The following is a 22238-nucleotide window of genomic DNA, read 5'->3' as shown; positions in this document are numbered from 1 at the left end:
GATCATTTTACCCCTATATGGGTCCTGTCAGACATCCTGCTTTTCTCACTGCTTACCCATAGAGATTAAACTAGTTTTTTCATAATGACATGTGACAGATGCAATATCACTTTTCTATTTGGGGATCATCACTGTCGTTTCCTCCAAAGTACTCTGTTTGGAACAGGTATCTGGTGCCCTACAGTTATTATCTGGTTTTACAGATATTTGTGTTTTCACTTTACTATTTAATTGTGGTTGCTACCTCCTGAACTATTTTTCCTGCCTTTAAGATCATCTGATAATGAGAGTAGCATTCCTTTAGCACATCCTGGTAAGCACTGCGACAAAGAAATAAGTGAACATTGAGTTAGTTTTGTAACTGGAGTGAGGGTATAAAAGCCCAAATACTTTTTATTAGCAGGGTGTTAGGATGTCATTGCGCTTCTTTCTCTTCTGCGGGTGGGGTTCGGTTGTCTGACACCAGCAGAGAGAGTCTGGTGTGTTGGATGGCCCTCAGGGCAGGCAAGCGTCCTCTCCCAAGACGAGTCCTCAGAAACGTCTTTGTGCACTGAACTCACCCATCTCCCACCAACAGAGGCTAGAGTGTTGAGTGCCTCAGCACAGATAGCATGGCTCATCACGGTGAGTAAAAAAGGGGCCGCACCTGTAAACTGCGGGCCCCGCACGAAACCAGCCGGCGCAAACGGAAAAGAAGGACGAGCCTTCTTGGGGGGCTCTTAAATAGCCCCCCACTGGTTCGCGGCGACTGGATCTGGCTAGCGGCCAACGCAACCGCTACGATCCTTCCTGATTATACTTCCGCCCCCAAGTAATGGCCAGCCTTGCGCACCTCCAGTGTGTAAGGGGAGCGTTGGGCCTCGGAAGCCCCGTCCACTAACGGGCCGCGCTCCCCCATGTTGAAGGGCGCTTTACCCGAAGTGTTGTGTGGCCCAGGCTTCAGATCTTCTTGAAGGTTACCTATCAATAGTTTGAAGAGCACTGAGCCAAGAACATGTCAGTTTGGCGGCCCGCTTGTCACCACCTTTTCTTCAGAGTAAACTCAGTTCACCCAGACGTTGAAACCTGTTAGTTCCTGAACAATTGTCCTTCCTACTTCCTTCTCGTCTTTCAAATTTTTTTTTTGACAACAATCTATGAAGGAGAATGAAAGGCTATACTTTAATCTGGTTATTGTATGTCTGTTAAATTCTCATAGAGTTCGTTTTAGAATACTTACGAAAAAGCTCTGCTATTTGTGGTATATTTCACAATGGGGTAAACATACTGCTCAGAATTTTGCTTATCACTAGTTCAAGATACATATTCTCTTTTTAGGTCTTCCCTAGACATCGCATGCACTGTCTCTTCAAGACTATTGTAATCACAGTGGGCTTAGAACTCGCCCATTGCTTACCATTTGGTGCATGGAAGTTATAGTTATAGCCTCCTTATTTGTCACTGCCGGCCAAGCATCTTTCCGTTACGTCTGTGGAGCAGGGACCGAGCACTGATTAATTCAAAGTACTCAGTGCCCTTCCGCTTCTCCCAACGTGATTGAGGTACTTCTTTTTAACTTCTAAGGCCCTGCCAACAGAAGGTGTGCGACTGACAAAAACATGCCCAGCAGGACAAACAAAATTGCAAAGTTTTATTTTCTGTAGTTCGCTTGTTTCTTTTATTTTGCCAAGTCTTCATCACTTTGCACTTATTTTGTTTTTGTTTGTGCCCATTGTTCTCAAAAGATGACAATTATCTTGTTCTAAATATTAAAAGCATTTATGTTTCTTTTTTATGTGTAATTTCGGAAACTATGCTTTAACACATAATCGTGCAGGACACCCCCAATCCACCCCACTACAATCCAATCCGCCCCACTCCAATCCACACCAGTCCACCCCACCTCACTCAATGCAATCCACCCTAGACCAATCCACCCAAGACCTAGCCACCCCAGGCCTATCCAACCCACCCCATTCCAATCCAAACCAAACCACCATATCTGTCCCATCTGCCCTACTCCAATCCAAAACAATCCACCCACTCCAGTACAAAACATTGTGCCCCACTTCTATCCAAAACAGTCTGGCCCGCTCCAATCTGCCCCACTCCAATATAAAACAATCTGTCCGACTCAATCTGCCTCACTCTAATCCAAAACAAACTGCTCCACTCCTACCCAAAGCAATCTGCCTCTCTTCAGTCGGCCCTATTCCAATCTGCACCACTCAAATCAAAAACAAATTGCCCCACTCCAGTCTTTCCCACTCCCATCCAAAACAATCTGCCCCACTCCAGTCGAAAACAACCTACTCCACTCCAATCTGCCTCACTCCAATCCCAAACAACCTGCCCCACTCCAACCCAAAACAATCTGCCCCATTCCAATGTGCCACACTCCACCCAAAACAATCCGCCCCACTCTAATCTAAAACAATCTGCCCCACTCCATCCTAAAACAATCTACCCAACTCTAATCTACCCCACTCCAGTCTCCCCCACTACAGTCCAAAACAATCTGCCCCACTCCAATCTACCCCACTCCAGTTTGCTTCACTCGACTCTGCCTCTCTCCAACCTAAAATAGTCTGTCCAATTTCCACCCAAAACAACCTGCCCCACTCAAAAACAATCTGTCCCTCTCCAATTCTGAGCGATCTGCTCGCTCCAATCCACCCCAAACAGTCCAAAACAATCTGCACCACTCCAATCTGCCCCACTCCAATCCAGATCAATCTGCACCACTCCCATCCAAAACAAACTGCCCCACTCCAAAATTAACAATCTGCCCCACACCAACACAAAACAATCTGCCCCACTCCAATCCAAAACAATCAGGACCAATCCTATCTGCCCCACTTAATCCAAAACAATATGCCTCACTCCCATCTGCCCCATCCCAATCCAAAACAATATTCCCCACTCCAATTTGCCCCACACCCATCCAAAAAATTTACCTTACTCCAATCTGCCCCACTGCAGTCCAAAACTCTCTTCCCCACTCTAAGGGGCCCCACTCCAGTCCGAAACAATCTGTCCCACTCCAATTCACCCCACTTCAATCCGCTCCAGTCCACATCACCCCAATCCAGTCCACCTGCTACATCCCAGTTCACCTCATGCCAGTCCACCAGAATCCACCCCACTCCAATCCAGTCCACCCCACACCAATCCAATTCACCCCAATCCAATCTACCATACTCCATTCCACCTCACACCAATTCAATCCACTCACTCCCACTCCACCCCAATCCTCCCCACCCCACTCCTATCTTCCACAATCCACCACACTTCAGTCCAACTCACCCCATTCCAATATTCCAATCCACTTCACACTAATCCAGCCCAACTCACGGCCTCCAACCCACCCTACTCCAGTACAATCCACCCTACTCTAGTCCATTCCACCCTATTCCAATACATCCCACCCCATTCCGATCCAACCTACTTTAGTTCAATCCAGTCCACCTTAATCCACTCCCCACTCTAATCCAATACACTCCACATCAAACTACCTTAATCCAACCCACTCCAGTCCAATCCACCCCACATCAATCAAGTTCACCCCATCCCACTCTATTCTAATCTACCTCAATCCAACCCACTCAAATCCAGTCCACCCCACCGCACACAGATTCAACCCACCACACTCCAATCCAATCCACCAACTCCATTCCACCCCCACTTCAGTCCATCCAGTTCACTTCACTTCATCCAGTCCACGCCATTTCAATCCACCTCACTGTAATCCAATCCACCCCTCTTCAATCCACCCCTCTCCAATCAACCCCAGTCCAATTTAGCCCAATCCAATCCACTGCACCTCACCCCAATCAACATTCACTCCAGCCCACCAATCCCTATTTTAATCCACTCACTCCAATCCAATCCATCCCATCCAGTCTACCTCACTCCAATTCACCCCACTCCACTCCCATCCACCACACTTCACTCCAATATACAATACTTCTATCCAGTGTACTCCAACCCACCTCCTCTACCCCAGTCCAATCCACCCCACCCCAGTTCAGTCCACCCCACTCCAGTCCAATCCAATCCACTCCTCTCTAGTCCAATTCATCTCACTCCAGTCCAATCAGCCCCACTCCAATCCAATAAATACAACCCACCCTCTCCAATCCAACAAATCAAATCCACCTCACTCCTGTCCACCCCACTCCAGTTCAATCTAATCCACCCACTCCACTTCATCCCATTCTGATTCACCCCACTCCAAGCGACTCCACTCCAATCCATTCCCCAATCCACCTCACCGAGTCCTATCACTCCAATTCAAACTACCCTCCCCAATCTAATCTAATTTAATCCACCCACTCCAATCCACCCCACTCTACCGCAATCCAATCCACGCCATTTTACTCCAGTTCATCCCAGCCCACTCTACCCTATTTCACCCCACCCCACTTCACTCTACACCATTCCAGTCTACGACACTGTATGCTACAATACTGTCTGCCACTGAACCCTACTCCCCTCAACTCTACAACACTCTGCTCCCCTTACTCCATTCTTCCACACTGTACTCACCCAAATCCACTCTATACCACTACCCCCACTCCACTCTGACACACCACTAACTTTTAGCAATGCTGAAAAGCAGCCACCCTGGTGTACCACATGGCATAAACATTGCTAAGCCAGTAACTCATGTATAGGCAAGACCTATTGGCTTTGCCAATACTTGTTAAAATGCAAATTCATTATTTCCATTCCTGAAGTTGGACTAGGAAGTCTGCAGATGCCAGGTTACCTTTTACTTTTGTAAGTCTGCATTTCATCAGGTCGCAGACTGTGTTCTGGCTCCAGCGTGCAATGAATTAGGACCATTATAAATCAGACACAGAATGGATATAACCAGGGCTTTAACCCTTTCCGTGCTTCGGACGTCTAGGGTCACGCTGCTTGTGTGCATCAGACAGCCCCCAGACCTCATGGCACATGAGCCATGAAATCCCTCTGGTGTGGGTACCAGAGGGATTTCCTTCTGCTAAAAACAGCCTCTGAAAGTTGGGAACAGCTTCCCCACCTCCCAACACTGTTTTTGATTTTCAAAGAAATGACAATCGGCGCACATGGCACGCTGATGTAATTTCTCTGAAAACAATAGTGAAATGAGCTGATTGGCTCATTTCACTTTTTCTGCATCGGTGCTGGTGGGGCTATCCCAGCCCCGAGCACCAATCCAGATGGGAGAGGTATCGTTGGAAAGGGGAGAATCTTGCCTTTAGACTAATACCCCTCTAAAGTGGATCCCTGCTTGGGAATTGCCCAAGTAGGGTTCCACTTCACAAGAGCATTCTCTTGAGCAAGAGCTTTTGCTTCCCGAATGTTTTTATGGCATTTACAGTCATTATGCCCGGGAAGGCAAAAGGCCCATTAGAAGCCTGGGATTTGTTTTCTTATATACATATAGAGGTGGGTCCTGCCCTAAATAGGCATTGTAATGCCTCCACCCCTCCCAAAATTTGGTTCAGTCTTTCTGAGCCTCTCCTGGGAGCAAATGGAGGCGATAGCCCCCGATCTGACCCCCCCACCCAGATTGGGGGGCAAAAAGCCCACTAAGCACCAGGGTTTTGTTTTTTACGTAGGGCTGGAGGGCTGCCCAAAACAGCCATGAGAGTGCCCCCACCCTTTCCAAACACAAATGGGCACAGTCTTTTTGTCCCACCAGGAGGCAGATGGGGGTTATTGCCCCCTGATCTGCACCCCAGGGGGACAGAAAGCCCACTAGACACCAGAGCCTATTTTTTTTTTTTTGTGTAGGAGATGGGGGCTGCCCAGAATGGGCCACTCGAAAAAGGCAACAGACTTTCTGCCTGATCTGCCCCTCGAGGGCAGAAAGCTCAGTAGACACCAAGTAAGGTTTTTTTTTTGTTTTTTTTTTAAAAAGAGGGGTGGAGGCAAGGCCATGCCACCACCACAAATAAATGAGGACAAGGTCTTTCTGCCCTACATTTGGGCAGATGGGCTAATTACCTCTGACCCCACCCTCCACCTCTTGTGGGGGGGAGGCTGACAGCCCACTAGACATCAGGGAATTACAAAAAACAATTAGAGGGGTGGAGTTGCCCACCACCCTGGGCACTGTTATGCCCCCCACCCCTACTAACGGGGGTAACAGTAGTTCTGCTCCTCCTCCCCGTAGTCTGAAGCATTCCATCCCAATGGAAAGCAAGAGGACATTTGACTCTTCTGGGTTTTGATTTTACGTATGGGCAAAGAGAACTTGGCTAACTCCCAATATTGTCCCACTTACAATGGTGATCAGCTGCACTTTTTGGACTTGGGGATGCTGCCATCTGGAAAAACCTCCCAGACACCTCTGAAAACTAAACCTCTAAGTGAGTCTAGGGTGGTGTGCTTCACATGCACCCCACCCCATTTTCCTACGCACAATGCCCTGCAAACTTCCAACTTTGCATGAAATAATGTATTTTCTCTAAATTTCTGTGATGGAAACTTCCGGAATCTGTACGAACCCACAAAATTCCTACCACCTAGTATTGCCGAATCTGTACCCAAAAAAATTCTGCCCCACTAGTGTTGGTGCCCAGAACAGAATCACTCTAAAAATGTATGACTAAAAAACTGCCCTTTGGGCCTGCTTTGGTTCCCTCTCAATTTCTACATGTTTTTGGGCCTTCACTGTCACAGGCACTTAGCCCACCTAAGCAAGTGAGGTATCATTTTTATCAGGAGACTGACAGGAGCGCCGGGTGGTAGGAAATTTGTGGGTCTTCTCAGATTCCAGAACTTTCCATACCAGAAATGCGAGGAAAATGTGTTTTTTTGTTTTAGACAAATTTTGAGGCTTGCAGGATTCTGGGTAACAGAACCTGGTGAGAGCCACACAAGTCACCCCATCCTGGATTCCACTGGGTGCTTAGTTTAAAAAAATTTACAGGTTTGCTAGGTTTCCCTATGTGCCAGCTAAGGTAGAGCCCACAAATCACAGCTAACCACTTTGCAAAGACCAGGTCAGTTTTGCATGGAAAAATGTGATGGATCCATGTTGAATTTTGGGCCATTTCCTGTCATGGGCACTAGGCCTACCCATACGAGTGATGTGGCATTTTCATCAAAAGACACAGGAGAATGCTGGGTAGAAAATGCTTGAGGCTTTGTGCATATTCCAGAACTTTCCATCACAGAAATGTGAAGAGAATGTGTTTTTGTAGTCAACATTTGAGGTTTGCAAGGGATTCTGGGTCACAAAATGTGGTAAGAGCAATGCAAGTCACCCCATCCTCGATTCCCCTAGATGTCTAGTTTTAAAAACATGTATAGGTTTGCTAGGTTTCATAGGTGTTGGCTGAGCTAGAACCCAAAATCCACAGATAGGCAATTGCAAAAAAGGGCCTGTTTTCAGTGAAAAATGTGGTGTCCACATTGTGTTTTGGGCTGTTTCCTGTCACGGGCACTAGGCATGGGCACTAGGCCTACCCACACAATCGAGGTACCATTTTTATCGAGAGATGTTGGGAAATACAGAATAGCAGAACAAGTGTTATTAGCATTGGTCTTTCTTTGCATTTGTGCCTTCCAAATGTAAGACAGTGTGTAAGAAAGAGGTCATTTTGATAAATGTCCTCTAATTCACATGCTAGTACGGGTACCCACAAATTCAGAGATGTGCAATAAACCTGTGCTTCTAAACTCCATATGTTGTGCCCATTTATTTTGGAAATACATAGGTTTCCTTGATACCTATTTTTTTCTCTTTATATTTTACAAAATGATTTCCTGTATACCTCCTACACAATGAAAACCCATTGTGAGGTGCAGCTAATTTATTGGCTGTGGATACCTTGGGTTCTTGGTGAAACCTTCAAGCCCTGTATGTCCTTGCAACCAGAAGGGTCCAGCGGATGTAACAGTATATTGCCTTTGAAAATTTGGCATAGCTGGAAAAAGTGCAGATAAAAATGTAGACAGAAATGGCTGTTTTTTTCAACTCAATTTCAATATTTTTTTGTTTCAACTGTTACTTTCTATAGGAAAATGTTGAAGCATCTACACAAATGACCACTTGATAAATTCAGAGTTTTGTCTACTTCTCAGAAATGTACAGCTTTCTGGGATCCACCATTAGTTTCATACACATTTCTGTCACTAACTGGAATGCGGTTGAAAGCATAAAAAATAGGAAAACTGGAGTATGTCCCAGTAAAATGCCAAAACTTTGTTGAAAAATGTGGTTTTCTGATTCTACTTTGTTTGTTCCTGTTAGATGGGAATATGGTGATTTTAGCACCTCAAACCCTTTGTTGATGCTATTTGCAGGGAAAAACACAGATGCTTTCTTCTGCAGAACTTTTTCACCATTTCCCCCCCCAAAAAAACAAATATAGCTGTATTTTGGCAAATTACTCAGTCCCCTCCAGGGGAATCTGCAGACCCTGGGTACCTTTTAGAACCCTCAGGATGTTGGAAAAAAGGACACAAATTTGGCATGCATAGCTTATCTGAAAAAATGTTATGGGGGCCTAAGCGCATATTACCCCAAATAGCCAAACAATAAGGCTTAGCACGGGGGAATAGGTTAAGGCTTAGAAGTAAAAGGGGTTAAGGTGACCGTGTCCCTACGTGTCTCAGACTCCGTAGTAGTTTAAAACAGACACTGAAACGGGCCCTATTGGTCCCTCTATTCATGTCCTTAATTTGACTAGTGAAAACACTGACGATTTCTGAACAATGAATGTAAAAAAATGTCAAGTAATCCATGTCATTGATTTAGTTTCTGTTTATATTTCACATTCTACTTAATTTTGCACTCCATAAGAGTGTTAGTTATATTAAGGATGTTGTATTTGTGTATTTTTTTGTGTAGTGCATATTTTATACAAAGTCACCCCGAGGTGTTAATAACCAGCCAAGTTGAGAGCTCTGGAGTTGAGGCTGGTGGCAGTGGGAGTCTCCTATAATGCCTGTCAGTGAGTCAAAAAGGAGTTCGGAATACATGGCGTTCCAGCCCATGGCCTGTCTGCAGAGCGCACAGAGACAACAATTGACAAAACTAGTAGTCCTGGCTGGTTTTAGGTGTTAGCCAGTTGTCGTGTTATGTATCTTGATGCAATAAGTGAAAGCTCAGGGAGGTACCAATATACCAACTGAATGGCTCACTATGGAAATCACAGAAATTATGCCACACCTATAATTAGATAGACCACACCCCTTTTAGAGACCCCCACTTTTTTTGTTATCCCACGTAAAGCCCTGGGCAAAAACGTCAGGCCCTAGATTTTTGGTGCTACTGCCACTAAAGTTTAATGTTCCTTCCCTATTCCAGGATGTATTCCCTTGCGGTAAACCTCTCTTCTGTTCAAGGACTATTGACCAGGGGCCGGACACAGAAATATTTTACTGCGACTTCATCTTGTAGTCCCTTGTTCTTTCATGATTTACTAGTGAATGTCAACAGTAAGCCTAGAGTATTTGCGTGTACTGCAGTTTAAGACACAAATATCACTCACAACTCCTATGTCTTCTGCAGTGTACATAACATTCCTCAGTCCATAATATGCTATCAAAATGTCTCAGAAATTACTTGTTTCCAGTCTTTTGGTTATTTCTTCATCTTCCTATAAACTCGCAGTGTAGCCCCGTGAACATGCATCCATTCTATTCCAATCTTGTCTAAAATGGCTCTTTCGTCTGCTTAATTTCCCTTTTTTGTCTTTGTATTCTCCTGCCTAAAATTCCTGCGATTTAAAGTTATTCTTGAAGATCATGTCGTAGTAATGGGTGTTTAAGTGTAACAGTGGATGCTTCCAGGAGAGCACTTGCCAATTACATTTTGGACGTGAAACTATAAGTTTGCATTACATACCTCTAGCTGATGTCATTTAGAGATGTATGAGTTTGTGCTACCTGTTGTTTGTGCCGAATTCGCCACTCACTTGCATCATATTATAGCCTAGTGCAGTGTTCGTGGGTGCAGCCTTTGCTAAATAATGTGCAGCATCTCTTGCAGTCTTGGTAGGTTCTTGAAATAGATAAATACACCCAAGAATAAAAAATAAAAAATAAAGAGAAAAAGGGCCTGGGAGGCCATTCTCGTTGAATTCCACTTCTCCTTTTATTTGGGATATATTAAGTACCGAAGCCATAAAAATCCCGCTCACTCCTAATCACTTTGATCATAACAATTATTTTTGCCCCGGTTTCTGGTCTTGAACATCCAGAGGACCCTTCATATCAGTCCCTGTTGTCCTAATTTCAGGCCTTTATTCTCATTTCAGGGGAGCTACCGGTCCAGTGTCACTACTGCACACACTACTCTTCTGCAAGCATTGTGGCCTCTTACCTGATGCGCCTGGAGCCCTTCACAAGTACCCTGTGCTCCTTGCAGGTGAGTAGGTGATGGGGCCTATATGGGCCAATCCATTATACCACTGCTGTAGATATTATCTGAAGGTGTCTTGAGCCCCCTTCTTGACTGTAGGTAAGTATCTGACACGCTCAGAGTCTTCGGGAAGTACCTTGCCTCCAGTGCTGTTAGGTATCTGAGCCTTACCTGGCACCACTGGTGCTGTAACTGCGAAAATCAGGCCTAGGAGCAGGGCCTTACTGCCAGCTTACTTTCATGGCATTGCTGGTGCTTCTGTGCCTCTTCCCTCTGTTCCTAGAGGAATGCGCCCCGTTAATTTTTGTACCAATATGCGTATAAATATGCAAACAAACGTATTAATATGTTGAAATCAGTTATTGCTTTGCTTATGAATAATACAGAGTTACGTTTAAAGCGCCTGTAATACATTAAAGCGATTGGCATGTATATTTAATAGGTGGAAGGGAGAATAAAGAGCCGTAGCCCCCCTCTTGGCCCTCCCCAGAAAGGCATCAGACGGCGCGTGCAAGAATCACATTTTTCTCCCCGGTAATATCTGTAACTAGATTTTCGTCCCTAACAGGGTTTGCTGTGTATATATTATTTCTATTTAATCCGGGTAATCTTTTTATTACAAATCCGATTGGTCCTCTGGAGGTTAGCATCATGAGAGCTGCTGAAGATGAAAAGTGCGTTATCAAGAGCAGAGGCGGTGGCTGCCCAAGCTCCGTTGTTTCAGATTTTATTTCCTTAAATATCATCTCTGTTGTACTGAAGGCCCCTTCACCAGTGCTTAATTTGAGCCGGTGGTTTCCGGTTCTCAGCACCAGCACTTAATTACCAACATGGGGGCTTGTCTAATTTAAAGATGAGAGTAATAACAGTTGCTAATTAATTCAATATACATTAAAAATGACTATTATCGACTGCCCAAGCCATTCTCATAGCTTAGGTGCTTGCAATCGTCCGAAAAGTCGCACTTGTAGGAGTATAATTGTTAGTAGTTGTGTTAATATTATCATTGGATCAATGTGTGGTGAAAGCTACAATGGCTTCTGATGAGAGCCCTGACACTTTTTTTTTTTTTTTTTAAATACAAATTAAGCACTGCCATTCCGTCTTATAGTATTTACTCTGAAGGCTGAAGACTTCCTGGAGCAATGGGGACTAGCAAGACCCATTACGCACTGCCCAAGAACAATGTCACTATCTGGGTCAAAGCTGGCCAAACACTTAAGTGGCATTTCCTGAAATGAATATTTCTGCAGAACTCCCTTTAGTAAACAAAGTTGTGTTCTAAATTGTTCAGAAGAATACAGTTGAAATCCACTCCCAGAGCACATTTACTGGAATTTACCAATGATGAGATTAGGAGCCACAATAGCACATTAAATAGCTGGTCAATTGATAAGTATAATTATGAAAATTGAATGAACAAAAACACGGCTACGGAGTTGTTCAGTTGTCTGATAGAATTGTCACATTAGGCAATGTTAATGATATGATCAATGAGAGACAGTGTTATCACTGACAAAGAAACTATGACATACTCGCCTTCTCATCCAAGGTCAACCATTTCACAAAAGGTGTTGAATGTGTAGTTGGAGGAAAGCACTGTTTGTTCCTTCAGCGTTTTCTCGTTACACTACCTTTTCCATTACTTGAATGTTAAACTCTGTGCTTAATTTGTGCCAGTGGTTGCAGGTGGTGGGCTCTGACACATACTTTTGTGTACAGGGACTTCATTTTCATCACCAGATTTGAAGCCAAAGCAAGAGAAATACAGTCAGTAAAGGGTGAAAGAAGGAAGATAAAGATAGGAAAGCAGTGACCAGGCTAGAAAAACCCTTAAGAATGAGACAAAAAGGCAGTGCTTAATTTTAGGTGGTGGTTCCAGGTGGGGTCCACCCGGCACTGATTTATGGGAGCCAGCACTCATTTTTCCTCAATAGGCTTTGAGCCAGAGCAAGAGAGAAAAACAAACAAAATGAGGAAAGAAGTAGGAAGAGAAAGATGGACAAAATATGACAAAGGGAGAAAGCAGGGATGATAACGAACTTCCATAGGCGAGATAAAGAGGCAGGGAGTGCATGGAGGTGAATTAAACAGGTAGAGATGGAATCAAGACTACGCAAACCTGGTGTTCAGCACCCTTACCATTGCTAGCACTGGCCACAAAATTCTAGGCAAATCTTTGGTCCCTGTACTTATTGTTTTATGAATTAAGCACCGGCAAGAGGAAGCAGGTATAGAAGAGTGGTGCAAGACGAGGGATGATGTGGTGTCAAGACTAGATGGCCATGGTATGCGGCAACCATGACATTCAGCCTTACCATCAGGTGGATCCTAAGAAAAGCGTTGGGCCCCTGCACTTATATTTTTCACAGATTAGATACTGGTTAAATGCCAAATCTGACAGACCAAATGAGCTACCTTTGAACAGGAGCTGATTCAAGTTTTGATGGAAAAGTGAGGTGTGTATAGCAACCTGTGCCAAACCCAACGCACATATAGAAAGATGGACTCATATACAAACCCGAAGGTCAGATCTGAATTGTAGCATGCTGGACATCTGATAAACAAACAATCAGCTGAGGTTGACTGACTTTTTAGCTGTGACAACAAAGGCAGACCGCTGGGTAGAGACATTTTAGGCATGGGCAAAGTGGGTAGGTGCCTACGGTTCCCACCTTCCAATGGGCCCCATAGAAAACGAAACTTTCTATTTATCTAGCTTGCCTCAGTCTATTTCCATATCTCAACCTTTCTCCTCTCTGTCTACCCCGACCTCGGAATCTTTTCCGCTTTGCCCAGTGGCGTCTTGAGGTTTTTTTGGTGCCCTGGAAATACATAGTTCAACTGTTTGTGTGAACCACATTTTTTAAAAAGTTTGTTTGGCATCATGTGAGCGTCGATTGGCAAAAAATGGGCAGTAAAACTGCACCCGGAAGCCCGACAATATGTCTTGCCCAGGGTCCTAAAAACCTTTAACATTTCTATTTCACTCACGAGTGAGCACTGGAAACTACAGTGCCCTCTAGGTTTGGCAAGCAGAGATCCCAAGTGAATGCACCATGGAGGCTGGCACCCAAACAACCACTCGATGCGCTGTGCTTCCTGACCCCTGCCTGATGCTATCAAGAGTAGAAAAAATATCCATCCAAAATGGCAAAAAAGGTTACTGGAAACTGTCAAATTATAAAGATTTCAAAGTTATCCAGTGATTGATAGGACAAAGAAAATTCTAAGAGCATTAGGCAAACAGAGTTCAATAGTGAGTAAACAGTCCCACCTACACAACAGAAACAACAAAGCAGAGTGGGAAATGTGTAAGGTGGAAAAATGAAATAGTAAGAGGTTAGCTTTCAGATCAAACAGTTACCAGATACACTCTTTCAGGAGGTCCTGTGGCATGGCAGGGCGTGCAGGCGTGTGGGTGTGCAGCATCGCTATTTGCCTCTTATACAATTAGTCTGCCAGCACAAAGATGGGCAGTTCAAATTCCGAGTGGCCCGTGAATGTGCGAGTCCTGTTTTGTAATATATTAAACTTTCCAGGAAGGAGCTGAGGTTGAAGAGATTTTTGTTGGAAGGTTTTGTAACGATTTGTCAAACAGCACCAAAGTTATTATTAAACCAAAAATCCAATTGCTATGGAAACATGGGCCTATCTATAACTACACAGGGGAGCCACCGCAGAAAAACAAAGTTGAAAGTATAGTCATGAGTGGCTTTGGGCACAAGAATTTAAGGCATGTTTAAATAAATCTCCAAAATTCTGTGAAAAAGAACACAGTTGAAGCATAGTTATGGTTAAAACACAAACCCTTTAAACTGCTAAAATTCACCAGTTATTTCATTTTTAAGAAACTAACCATAACTTAGAGCACTGTAATGCACTGGGTATGACTTTGTATATGACCTCACTCGTGATGTTAAATGATATCACTGATGATGTCACTGATAACATCTCAACCTCATTGGTGACATTATCTAATTGTATCAATATTCTGTTTTCAGCCATGTTTAGTGGAGGTTAGACACAAAGCCAGGCCGTGCGCCCTGTAGCCAGTCCGCTGTGATGACCAACGTACATTATGCACAGTCTTTGACTGTGTACAGCAGGGGTTGATCAAGGAGTACCCTCCACAGGCAGCCAACCCCTGCTGCACACATTCATCAGCTGTGCTCAATCGGTTTGACTGCATGGCCTGGCATACAGCTTACCTATGAGCACATCCTTCAACAAGCGACCAATCTCTTTTACATGAGTCCTTTGGCAATGCACAGCAGAGGTGGGCACAGGCCTGGACTTCTGCCAAGTCCCCACCCAAGCCCGCGGGTAATCAATCCCCACTGTGCACAGCGTTCATCTGTGAACAGCAGCGGTTGGCCACAGACCTTTGCCTACAGACAGACTCTGCACCCAGCCCTACACAATGACCAGTGCCACCAGTGCACCATTTTCAGCTGTCACAGTGGTGGCTGGCTGCAAAGGCTGGTCTTAGTCCAGGACCTGAATCAAGCAGCTAACCCCCACTGCGCATGGACAGCAGCCCTATACAGTAGGTGTTAGTATCTGTACCCAACCCTTCACAGGTAGCCAAAGGTAAAAATAACTACACATTAACTGTGTTTTTTAGTGAACTTCGGAGGTATTTTAATCATATGTTAAGTTCTGACAAGCAAAGCCAACCATAACAGTACTTTAACTTTTTTTTCTTTGAATTTCTATGTGATCATAATCCACATATTGAATTTCAGGCCTTGACCTGCAGCCAGAGCCATGTACTAACCCACCGTGGGCAGTCAATCCTCACTTCCAGAGGTGCAGCAGAGTGTGACTGCAAAGCCTGGTCTATGAACAGACCTTTCACCTAAACTACCATGAGTGACCAATCTGCACCACACACGGCCACTGGACTTGCACAGCTATGGTTGGCCTCAGTGGCTGCACCCAACCCACAGACATTCATCAGCTGTGCTCAATCGGTTTGACTGCATGGCCTGGCATACAGCTTACCTATGAACACATCCTTCAACAAGCGACCAATCTCTTCTACATGAGTCCTTTGGCAATGCACAGCAGAGGTGGGCACAGGCCTGGACTTCTGCCAAGCCCCCACCCATGCCCGCGGTTGATCAATCCCCACTGTGCACAGCGTTCATCTGTGAACAGCAGGGGTTGGCCACAGGCCTTTGCCTACAGACAGACTCTGCACCCAGCCCTACACAATGACCAGTGCGACCAGTGCACAATTTGTAGCTGTCACAGTGGTGGCTGGCTGCAAAGGCTGGTCTTAGGCCAGGACCTGAATCAAGCAGCTAACCCAGTTGAGCTGCTCCCACTGCACACATCCTTCAGTCATGCAAGGCAAAGTTTGTCTATGACAAGACTCTGAACTCAACCCACCAATGCTGGCCAACCCCCGCTGCCCAGAGCCTTTAATCATGTACAGCTTGGGTAGGCTCCGTGGCCTAGTCTGTGGACGGGCACTGCCTCAAACCTCTGCAGCCAACCCCCTCTCACATGCTACAGTAGGGTAGGCAGCATCGCCAAGTCTCTGGCGAGGCCCTGCATCCAACCCGCCACAGGTGGCCAGCCTTGCAGCGCAAGGCCTTCAGGACAAGCAGTCGTCAATAAGGAGGACAGTTTTGTGTTCTTGTGCTGAAAACGTTTTGTAGTTTTCTAAAAAATGTTTTTTTATATCTTGTTTTTTTGGTGTGTTTTATAACAGAACCTTTTTCCTTTTTTTTTTTTTAATTGTAGACAACTTTTTTATATTTGATTTTGTAGGTAACTTATTATAACTTTTCAATCTTATTTATGGAGTTTCAGCAGCATGTGGCAACCAATATATGCTGTGCAGCAATCTAAGGGCTTCCAACTCCATCTTTGGCCATGTGCAGCAGGGATTAGCCAAAGAACAAGCAGCCAACCATCCACGGCCAGTCAATCCCCATGGCTGTAGGTCCCATCCTCTGGCCAGGCCCTGCATCTCACCTTCTGTGGGGGGCAAAGTCATGCTGTACCCGACCCTTCTTGGGCAGTCCTCCAGGCAGACCCTGCACCTAGCCCAGTGGGCAATCAACACCTGATGTGCGCATGTTTTTTAGTCACATGCAGCCAGCATTAGCAATAGGTGACCAACACTTTCTGCACAATGATTTTGGCCACGAGCAGCGGTGGTAGGCTGCAGGACCTGGCCTGTGGCCAGTTCAGGCACCTAACCGTTTCCAGCACCTAACTTCATATGTGCACTGCCTTTGGCCATGTGCTGTGGGAGTTAGCCGCATGGCCTGGTGTCAGGCAGGACACTGTGCCCAGACCACCTCTGACCAGACCTCACACCCAAACTTTCTGTGGGCAGCCAACCCTGCGATTGGTCGCAGAGTCTGGCCTCCATAAAGACTCTGTGCTCAGCCCGCCACAGTTTGGCAAACCCTGCAGAGTATGCCTTAAGAACAAGCAGGTGCAAATAAAAAAAAATTGTTTGGCTTCTTGTATTGAATTTTGTTTTCACCTTTTCAATGGACTTTTATAATGTTCCAAATGGGGTAAGCACAGGGATGACGGTCCTTGGACTACATGCTGAAAGCTATTTAATGGTTCCACATCCTGTGATCCGCTAAGTCATTGGGTTTATGACTGGCAAATTGATTTATGGTGTGTATTAAGCCCATTTTGTGATTCAATAAGTATTTAGCAAATCGCAAAATGGATTCACAAATGTATACCGAGTCACAGTTTAGAAGGGTAGTGTGTAGGCTAACCCGTCAAAACTGATAAGGAATGCTATGTATAAATGGTTTGCAACCGAAATTCCAGTCAAAATCCATTGACAGGTTAATGACTTTTCAAAGCAGGTTTTACCCATTTTCAAAGAGCAAGCAGTCTCTTTGGGACCCTTCTCCTTTGTGAATGTTTAAAAATACTTTCTTTCATAGTGGGCAGGGATCCAGGGGACCACTGCAATTAAACAAACTTTTTTTTTTTTTTTTTAAAGTCCCTGTAGTGGCCACCAATTGCGGAAGGTTACAATTTGCAACCCACCTTATGAACAGTAATGGGATAGGTGAGATTGTGACCCACTCTATGTCCTTATTTTACTAAGTGACCCACCAATAATAGGTTGGTTCACAAAATAAGTTAGTGGTCACAAAAATATTGGTTGTTATTTGCGACTAGTATTTGGCAACCATATCTTCATACATCTGGTCCTATATTTCTGCATGGTAGGAACTTTTTTTTTTTTTTAAACTGTGGTCTGTGTGGGGTGGCATGGGAAGGACGATGATTCAGCAAGATGCGTCCTTGATGAGCTCTGGCTCGGAGCAGTGGTTGAACCTCTTGCGCTCAGGCAGCGTTTCCCAGAATTAACACCAGACCCACCATCAATTGTTGAGGGGAAAGCCAGGAGATGTAGGACTGTCTCATAGAAAACACACATGACTGCTAAAAAGCGAACAAAGTGGCTGAGTTGGCCGTCCCGTGACTTGGAGGAATGGAGTGAGGATAGTGATCTGTGGGAAGGGAAATGATCCACGCTACAATGACGCCCTGTGCAGAAAACCTCAAGGGGAAGACATACTGATGAACCCTGGCCTGTATCTGGTTGGCCAGGGACATCAAAGCATATGAATGGTGCTGAGCCTGAGAGAGTTGCATTGGGGTATACTCCCTTGTCCTTCAAGAGTCCAGATGCAGCAGCGCTTGGATTGTGTATTTGGCACGTAGTAGGATCCAGAGGAATTCAGGTGCACTTAGATCACTCTGGATGATATAAGATGGGTGAGGGGCTTCTGGCGCTACTAGACAAAGAGTTGAGGCCTAAGCAGTGATTTAAACGGCCTCCCAGTGGATCACTTCTACTGTAAGTGGTTGCCAGCACTAGAGGTGGACCACTGGAGAATGGAGTGCTGCTCAACAGCCTTTAAAAGAGGTGAGCGTTGATTGGGAGGAAGAGGCTAAATCCATCCTTTGCATCCAATAGACTTAAAGTTCACCCTACCAACTCATAACAGGGTCCTACCATTTTCGAGAGTGGTGTCAGTGGTTTATATAACCCAACTTGGATTGCTACAGAGAGCCAGAATTACACCTTTCTTACCAGACAATTTAATGACCTGCATTCAACAATTAAAGAGCCTTCATAGAGCCCTGACTTTGCAACCTGTGCAGTCTGTCAAAAAGACCGCGGTTCCATGGTTAGATCTGGCTCTGGCAAGGGGGGCAGCTTTTGAGATTCAGATACCCTACAGTAAACTACATCAAAGTAAAGGCATCCCAAAGTAATTTTAAAATGTTCTTCATAGACATTAATTCACCACCAAGAGTTAAGCAGCCTAAAATACTGGCTATTAAGGACCTACTAAGCTCACAGAAAAGAACAATAATTATCAAGCAGGCACTCAGGGCACTCAAGAACAGGCAAATAATGACAGCCCCTGGGCCAATCCAAAGCCCAGTCTCCTGCACCAAGGGGCTTATTTGCATAATCAAGGAACTTTGGTGAGAACTGACCTCCTTGAGACAAGTGATAGAGAAGTCTATTTTTGATTTGGACCACAATCTTCAAAAAACTAAAAATAGAACAAACAACATTTGTGACGAAGCAGCACTTGGCTAACATTTCTAGGGTAAAGGTTGACGGAACTGAATAGAGTGTATACTAACTTGTTGAAGATGGTGACAATCGGAACTGAAAAGACAGTATTCTAACTTGTTGAAGATGGTAACAATCGTTACCAGAAGAACAATGTTAGAATCAGAGGCATCAACCCTGAAATCGCCAGCACAGACAAGGAACAACATGTTGTCACTCTTTTGCCATAGCCTATCTGAAATCGATGACTTTCTAATTAAACTAGACAAGAGACATAGGGGCATATTTATACTCCGTTTGCGCCGAATTAGCGTCGTTTTTTTCGACGCAAATTCGGCGCAAAACTAACGCCATATTTATACTTTGGCGTTAGACGCGTCTAGCGCCAAAGTATGAGTAAAGAGCGTCATTTTTTTGCGTGAACGCCTTCCTTGCGTTAATGAGATGCAAGGAAGGCGTTCCCGTCTAAAAAAATGACGGCGACGCAAATGCGTCGTATTTATACTCCCGGGCAAAAATCACGCCCGGGAGGTGGCGGGTCAAAAAACCCCGCATTTGCGCCACTATTTAACTCCTGGGTCAGGGTAGGCGTTAAGGGGCCTGTGGGCTCAAAATGAGCCCACAGGTGCCCTCCCCTGCCCCCAGGGACCACCCCTGCCACCCCTGCCCACCCCAGGAGGACACCCAAGGATGGAGGGACCCACCCCAGGGACATTCAGGTAAGTTCAGGTAAGTATAATTTTTTATATTTTTTAATTTTTTTTGTGTGGCATAGGGGGGCCTTATTTGTGCCCCCCTACATGCCACTATGCCCAATGACCATGCCCAGGGGACATAAGTCCCCTGGGCATGGCCATTGGGCAAGGGGGCATGACTCCTGTCTTTACTAAGACAGGAGTCATTTAAATGGCGTCTGGGCGTCGAAAATAATGGCGCAAATCGGGTTGAGGCGATTTTTTTGCCTCAACCTGACTTGCCCCATTTTAAGACGCCCTAACGCCATTTTCCCCCTACGCCGGCGCTGCCTGGTCTACGTGGTTTTTTTCCACGCACACCAGGCAGCGCCGGTCTGCTTGCGCCGGCTAACGCCATTCCATAAATACGGCGCCCGCATGGCGCTTCAGAATGGCGTTAGACGGCGCTAAATTTTTTGACGCTAAACTGCGTTAGCGCAGTTTAGCGTCAAAAAGTATAAATATGGGCCTTAGGGTTTTTGCCACCCATTAGCTACATCAGAAATTAAACATATTCCCACCATAGTCCACCGGAAATCATTCCCATACAAATGGGGTTATCCATTTTACTTTCTATTCACCTTGGAAGCAACTACCCATTCAATACTTGACCAAAGACAAGCCTTGCAACTTCTGGGCCTACAAGGGCTGTGTGGCACTGCAGCTCCAGAAGGCAGAAAAGGAGCCAACAACACTACCAAAGGTGACTAAAAGTCCGCAGAGCATAGAAAAGAGAACAACGTTGGCTGAAAGCAACAATAGAGTCAATTCCCAACTCATTGGCCAACACTGAATTGCCATTATTTACATTGTCCCTTCCTATCCCTGAAAGGGTACTCTGGCTAGACTTGAAATTATGGCAATATGGTTTAATGCCCTGTTGACTCCTCTGATCATGGCCCATAGATGATCTACGGCAGAGGTGGTTGTAGGTTGCTCTACCATTCAAAGGATTTAGGATATTAGTAGGGGGCCCTGCCCTTCTTGTGGGGGGCGCACGATGACGTTTTCAAAATGTTATAGTTGCTAACACTGGTTAAAAGCACTGGGAATGTTTGTTCCAGATTCTAATAATGCTAAGTTGTGGTTCAGGGCATTCATTCAATTCACGCTGTGCACCCATGGCACTGATCCTCACAAAGCTGCTCCTCTAGCAAAAATGCTGCCCACATATAGTAGGACTCACACACAGCAGGAAGGCTAGCATACACAAAGCCTTGGTTTGCCGATTTACAATACTTCGTAATGACAAACCTACTTAGAATCTCCTTAAATGTGCTGAAGAGGTGAGCAATATTGAAGTGGCTACACAGTCAAGAGATCAGCATGGCACTGTTGCAAGAATAGCATCTACTAAAATGAGATGCTTCAATACGTAAGTCGTATTGGTACCCTAACCAATTTCATGGTGACTTTACTTCTAACATCAGGGGGATTTCAAACTTATTGAGGAGGGATTGAAGTTTCACCTTGATTCAATTACCAATTGCAAGGAGGGAATGGCGGTAGAAGTGAGGGTTGCCCAGGAGATCAAATTGTTACAGTGTTCGCAATGTATGGCCCAAAGGAAGTTAGGAATGATTTTTGTACAGCACTTTTCCACCTAGAAACTCTGCTGGTGGATTCAGATTTTAACACATTACTACATAATAGGTTAATTAAGTTGACCAACAGATATGACTTCCCACAAGGGCATGACTGGCAATAATCATTAGAGATATGAGGCTGTATGATATGTGGCTTGTGAAACATCCCCAAGAACAGCATTCTATATCTATAAGATAACTCTGGGAATAGTAGCTAGAGAAAGACTCCCCACTTTCAAGGATACGAGAATTGAAATAGGGGTTGTCTCTGATTAATCCCCTATCACTGTGACCCTAGGCATGCAATTTAGGTTCACAGTGTGCACACATAAAACCATACAAATTCAGCATTTATACTTAGAGTTATCTGAAGTGACTGTAACTCATGCCCTAAGGTAACTACAACTCTCGCCCCGCCATGCACAATTTTCTCATCAATAATTTTACAACAAATTTTGAAGTGATATTATCCATGATATTATAGAATATGTTATGAGTAATATAATATGTGGGCTAATTAGTGGTGTGTGGTGAGGACGCCAGTTATAGTTTTCTTAGGGCACAAGTTATAGTTACTTCAGATAACTGTAACTATAACTGATGAATCTCTGTGGTTTTGTGATTGTAAAATGTGAACGCCACACAGGGCCTTTGGCCCTGCAGCCAACACACCGCATGCAGCTAATCCCACATGGCATCCAGGACCTGTAGCCAACCCCCCAAAGGCAGCCAACCCCACGCCGAGCACAGCCAAAGGCCGTGCCAAGCTGGGTGTTGGCTGCAGGCAACCCTTCAAAGGCAGTCAATCTGGTTGAGGGGGCACCCAGACCCCTCTCCCTGGGCCAATTTCGACCCCAGGGACCCCATCTCCTGACATGTTTTTTTAGGGGAGGGGGGTACGAGGCCTCCTCCCTGGTCTGAATTTGGCCCCAGAGGTGCCATCCCCTGGGCCCCATCACTTTAAGTTTGGTGTGAGGGGCCAC

The 22238-nt window shown here is 45.1% G+C and overlaps 1 protein-coding gene across 2 annotated transcripts in view; it reads left to right on the top strand.

Annotated features, from left to right (window-relative positions):
* Positions 1–22238, top strand: part of WDFY4 (WDFY family member 4) — a 778336-nt gene that overhangs the window by 651107 nt on the left and 104991 nt on the right. For both annotated transcript variants that reach the window (XM_069240880.1, XM_069240879.1), the window contains exon 52: positions 10242–10351. In XM_069240880.1, coding sequence (XP_069096981.1) covers positions 10242–10351 — 110 coding nt within the window. The remainder of the gene's footprint in view (positions 1–10241; positions 10352–22238) is intronic.

The sequence above is a fragment of the Pleurodeles waltl genome, chromosome 6 (genome assembly GCF_031143425.1).
Source record: "Pleurodeles waltl isolate 20211129_DDA chromosome 6, aPleWal1.hap1.20221129, whole genome shotgun sequence".
Classification (NCBI taxonomy): Eukaryota; Metazoa; Chordata; class Amphibia; order Caudata; family Salamandridae; genus Pleurodeles; species Pleurodeles waltl.
This window is presented reverse-complemented; position numbering and strand designations above follow the sequence as displayed.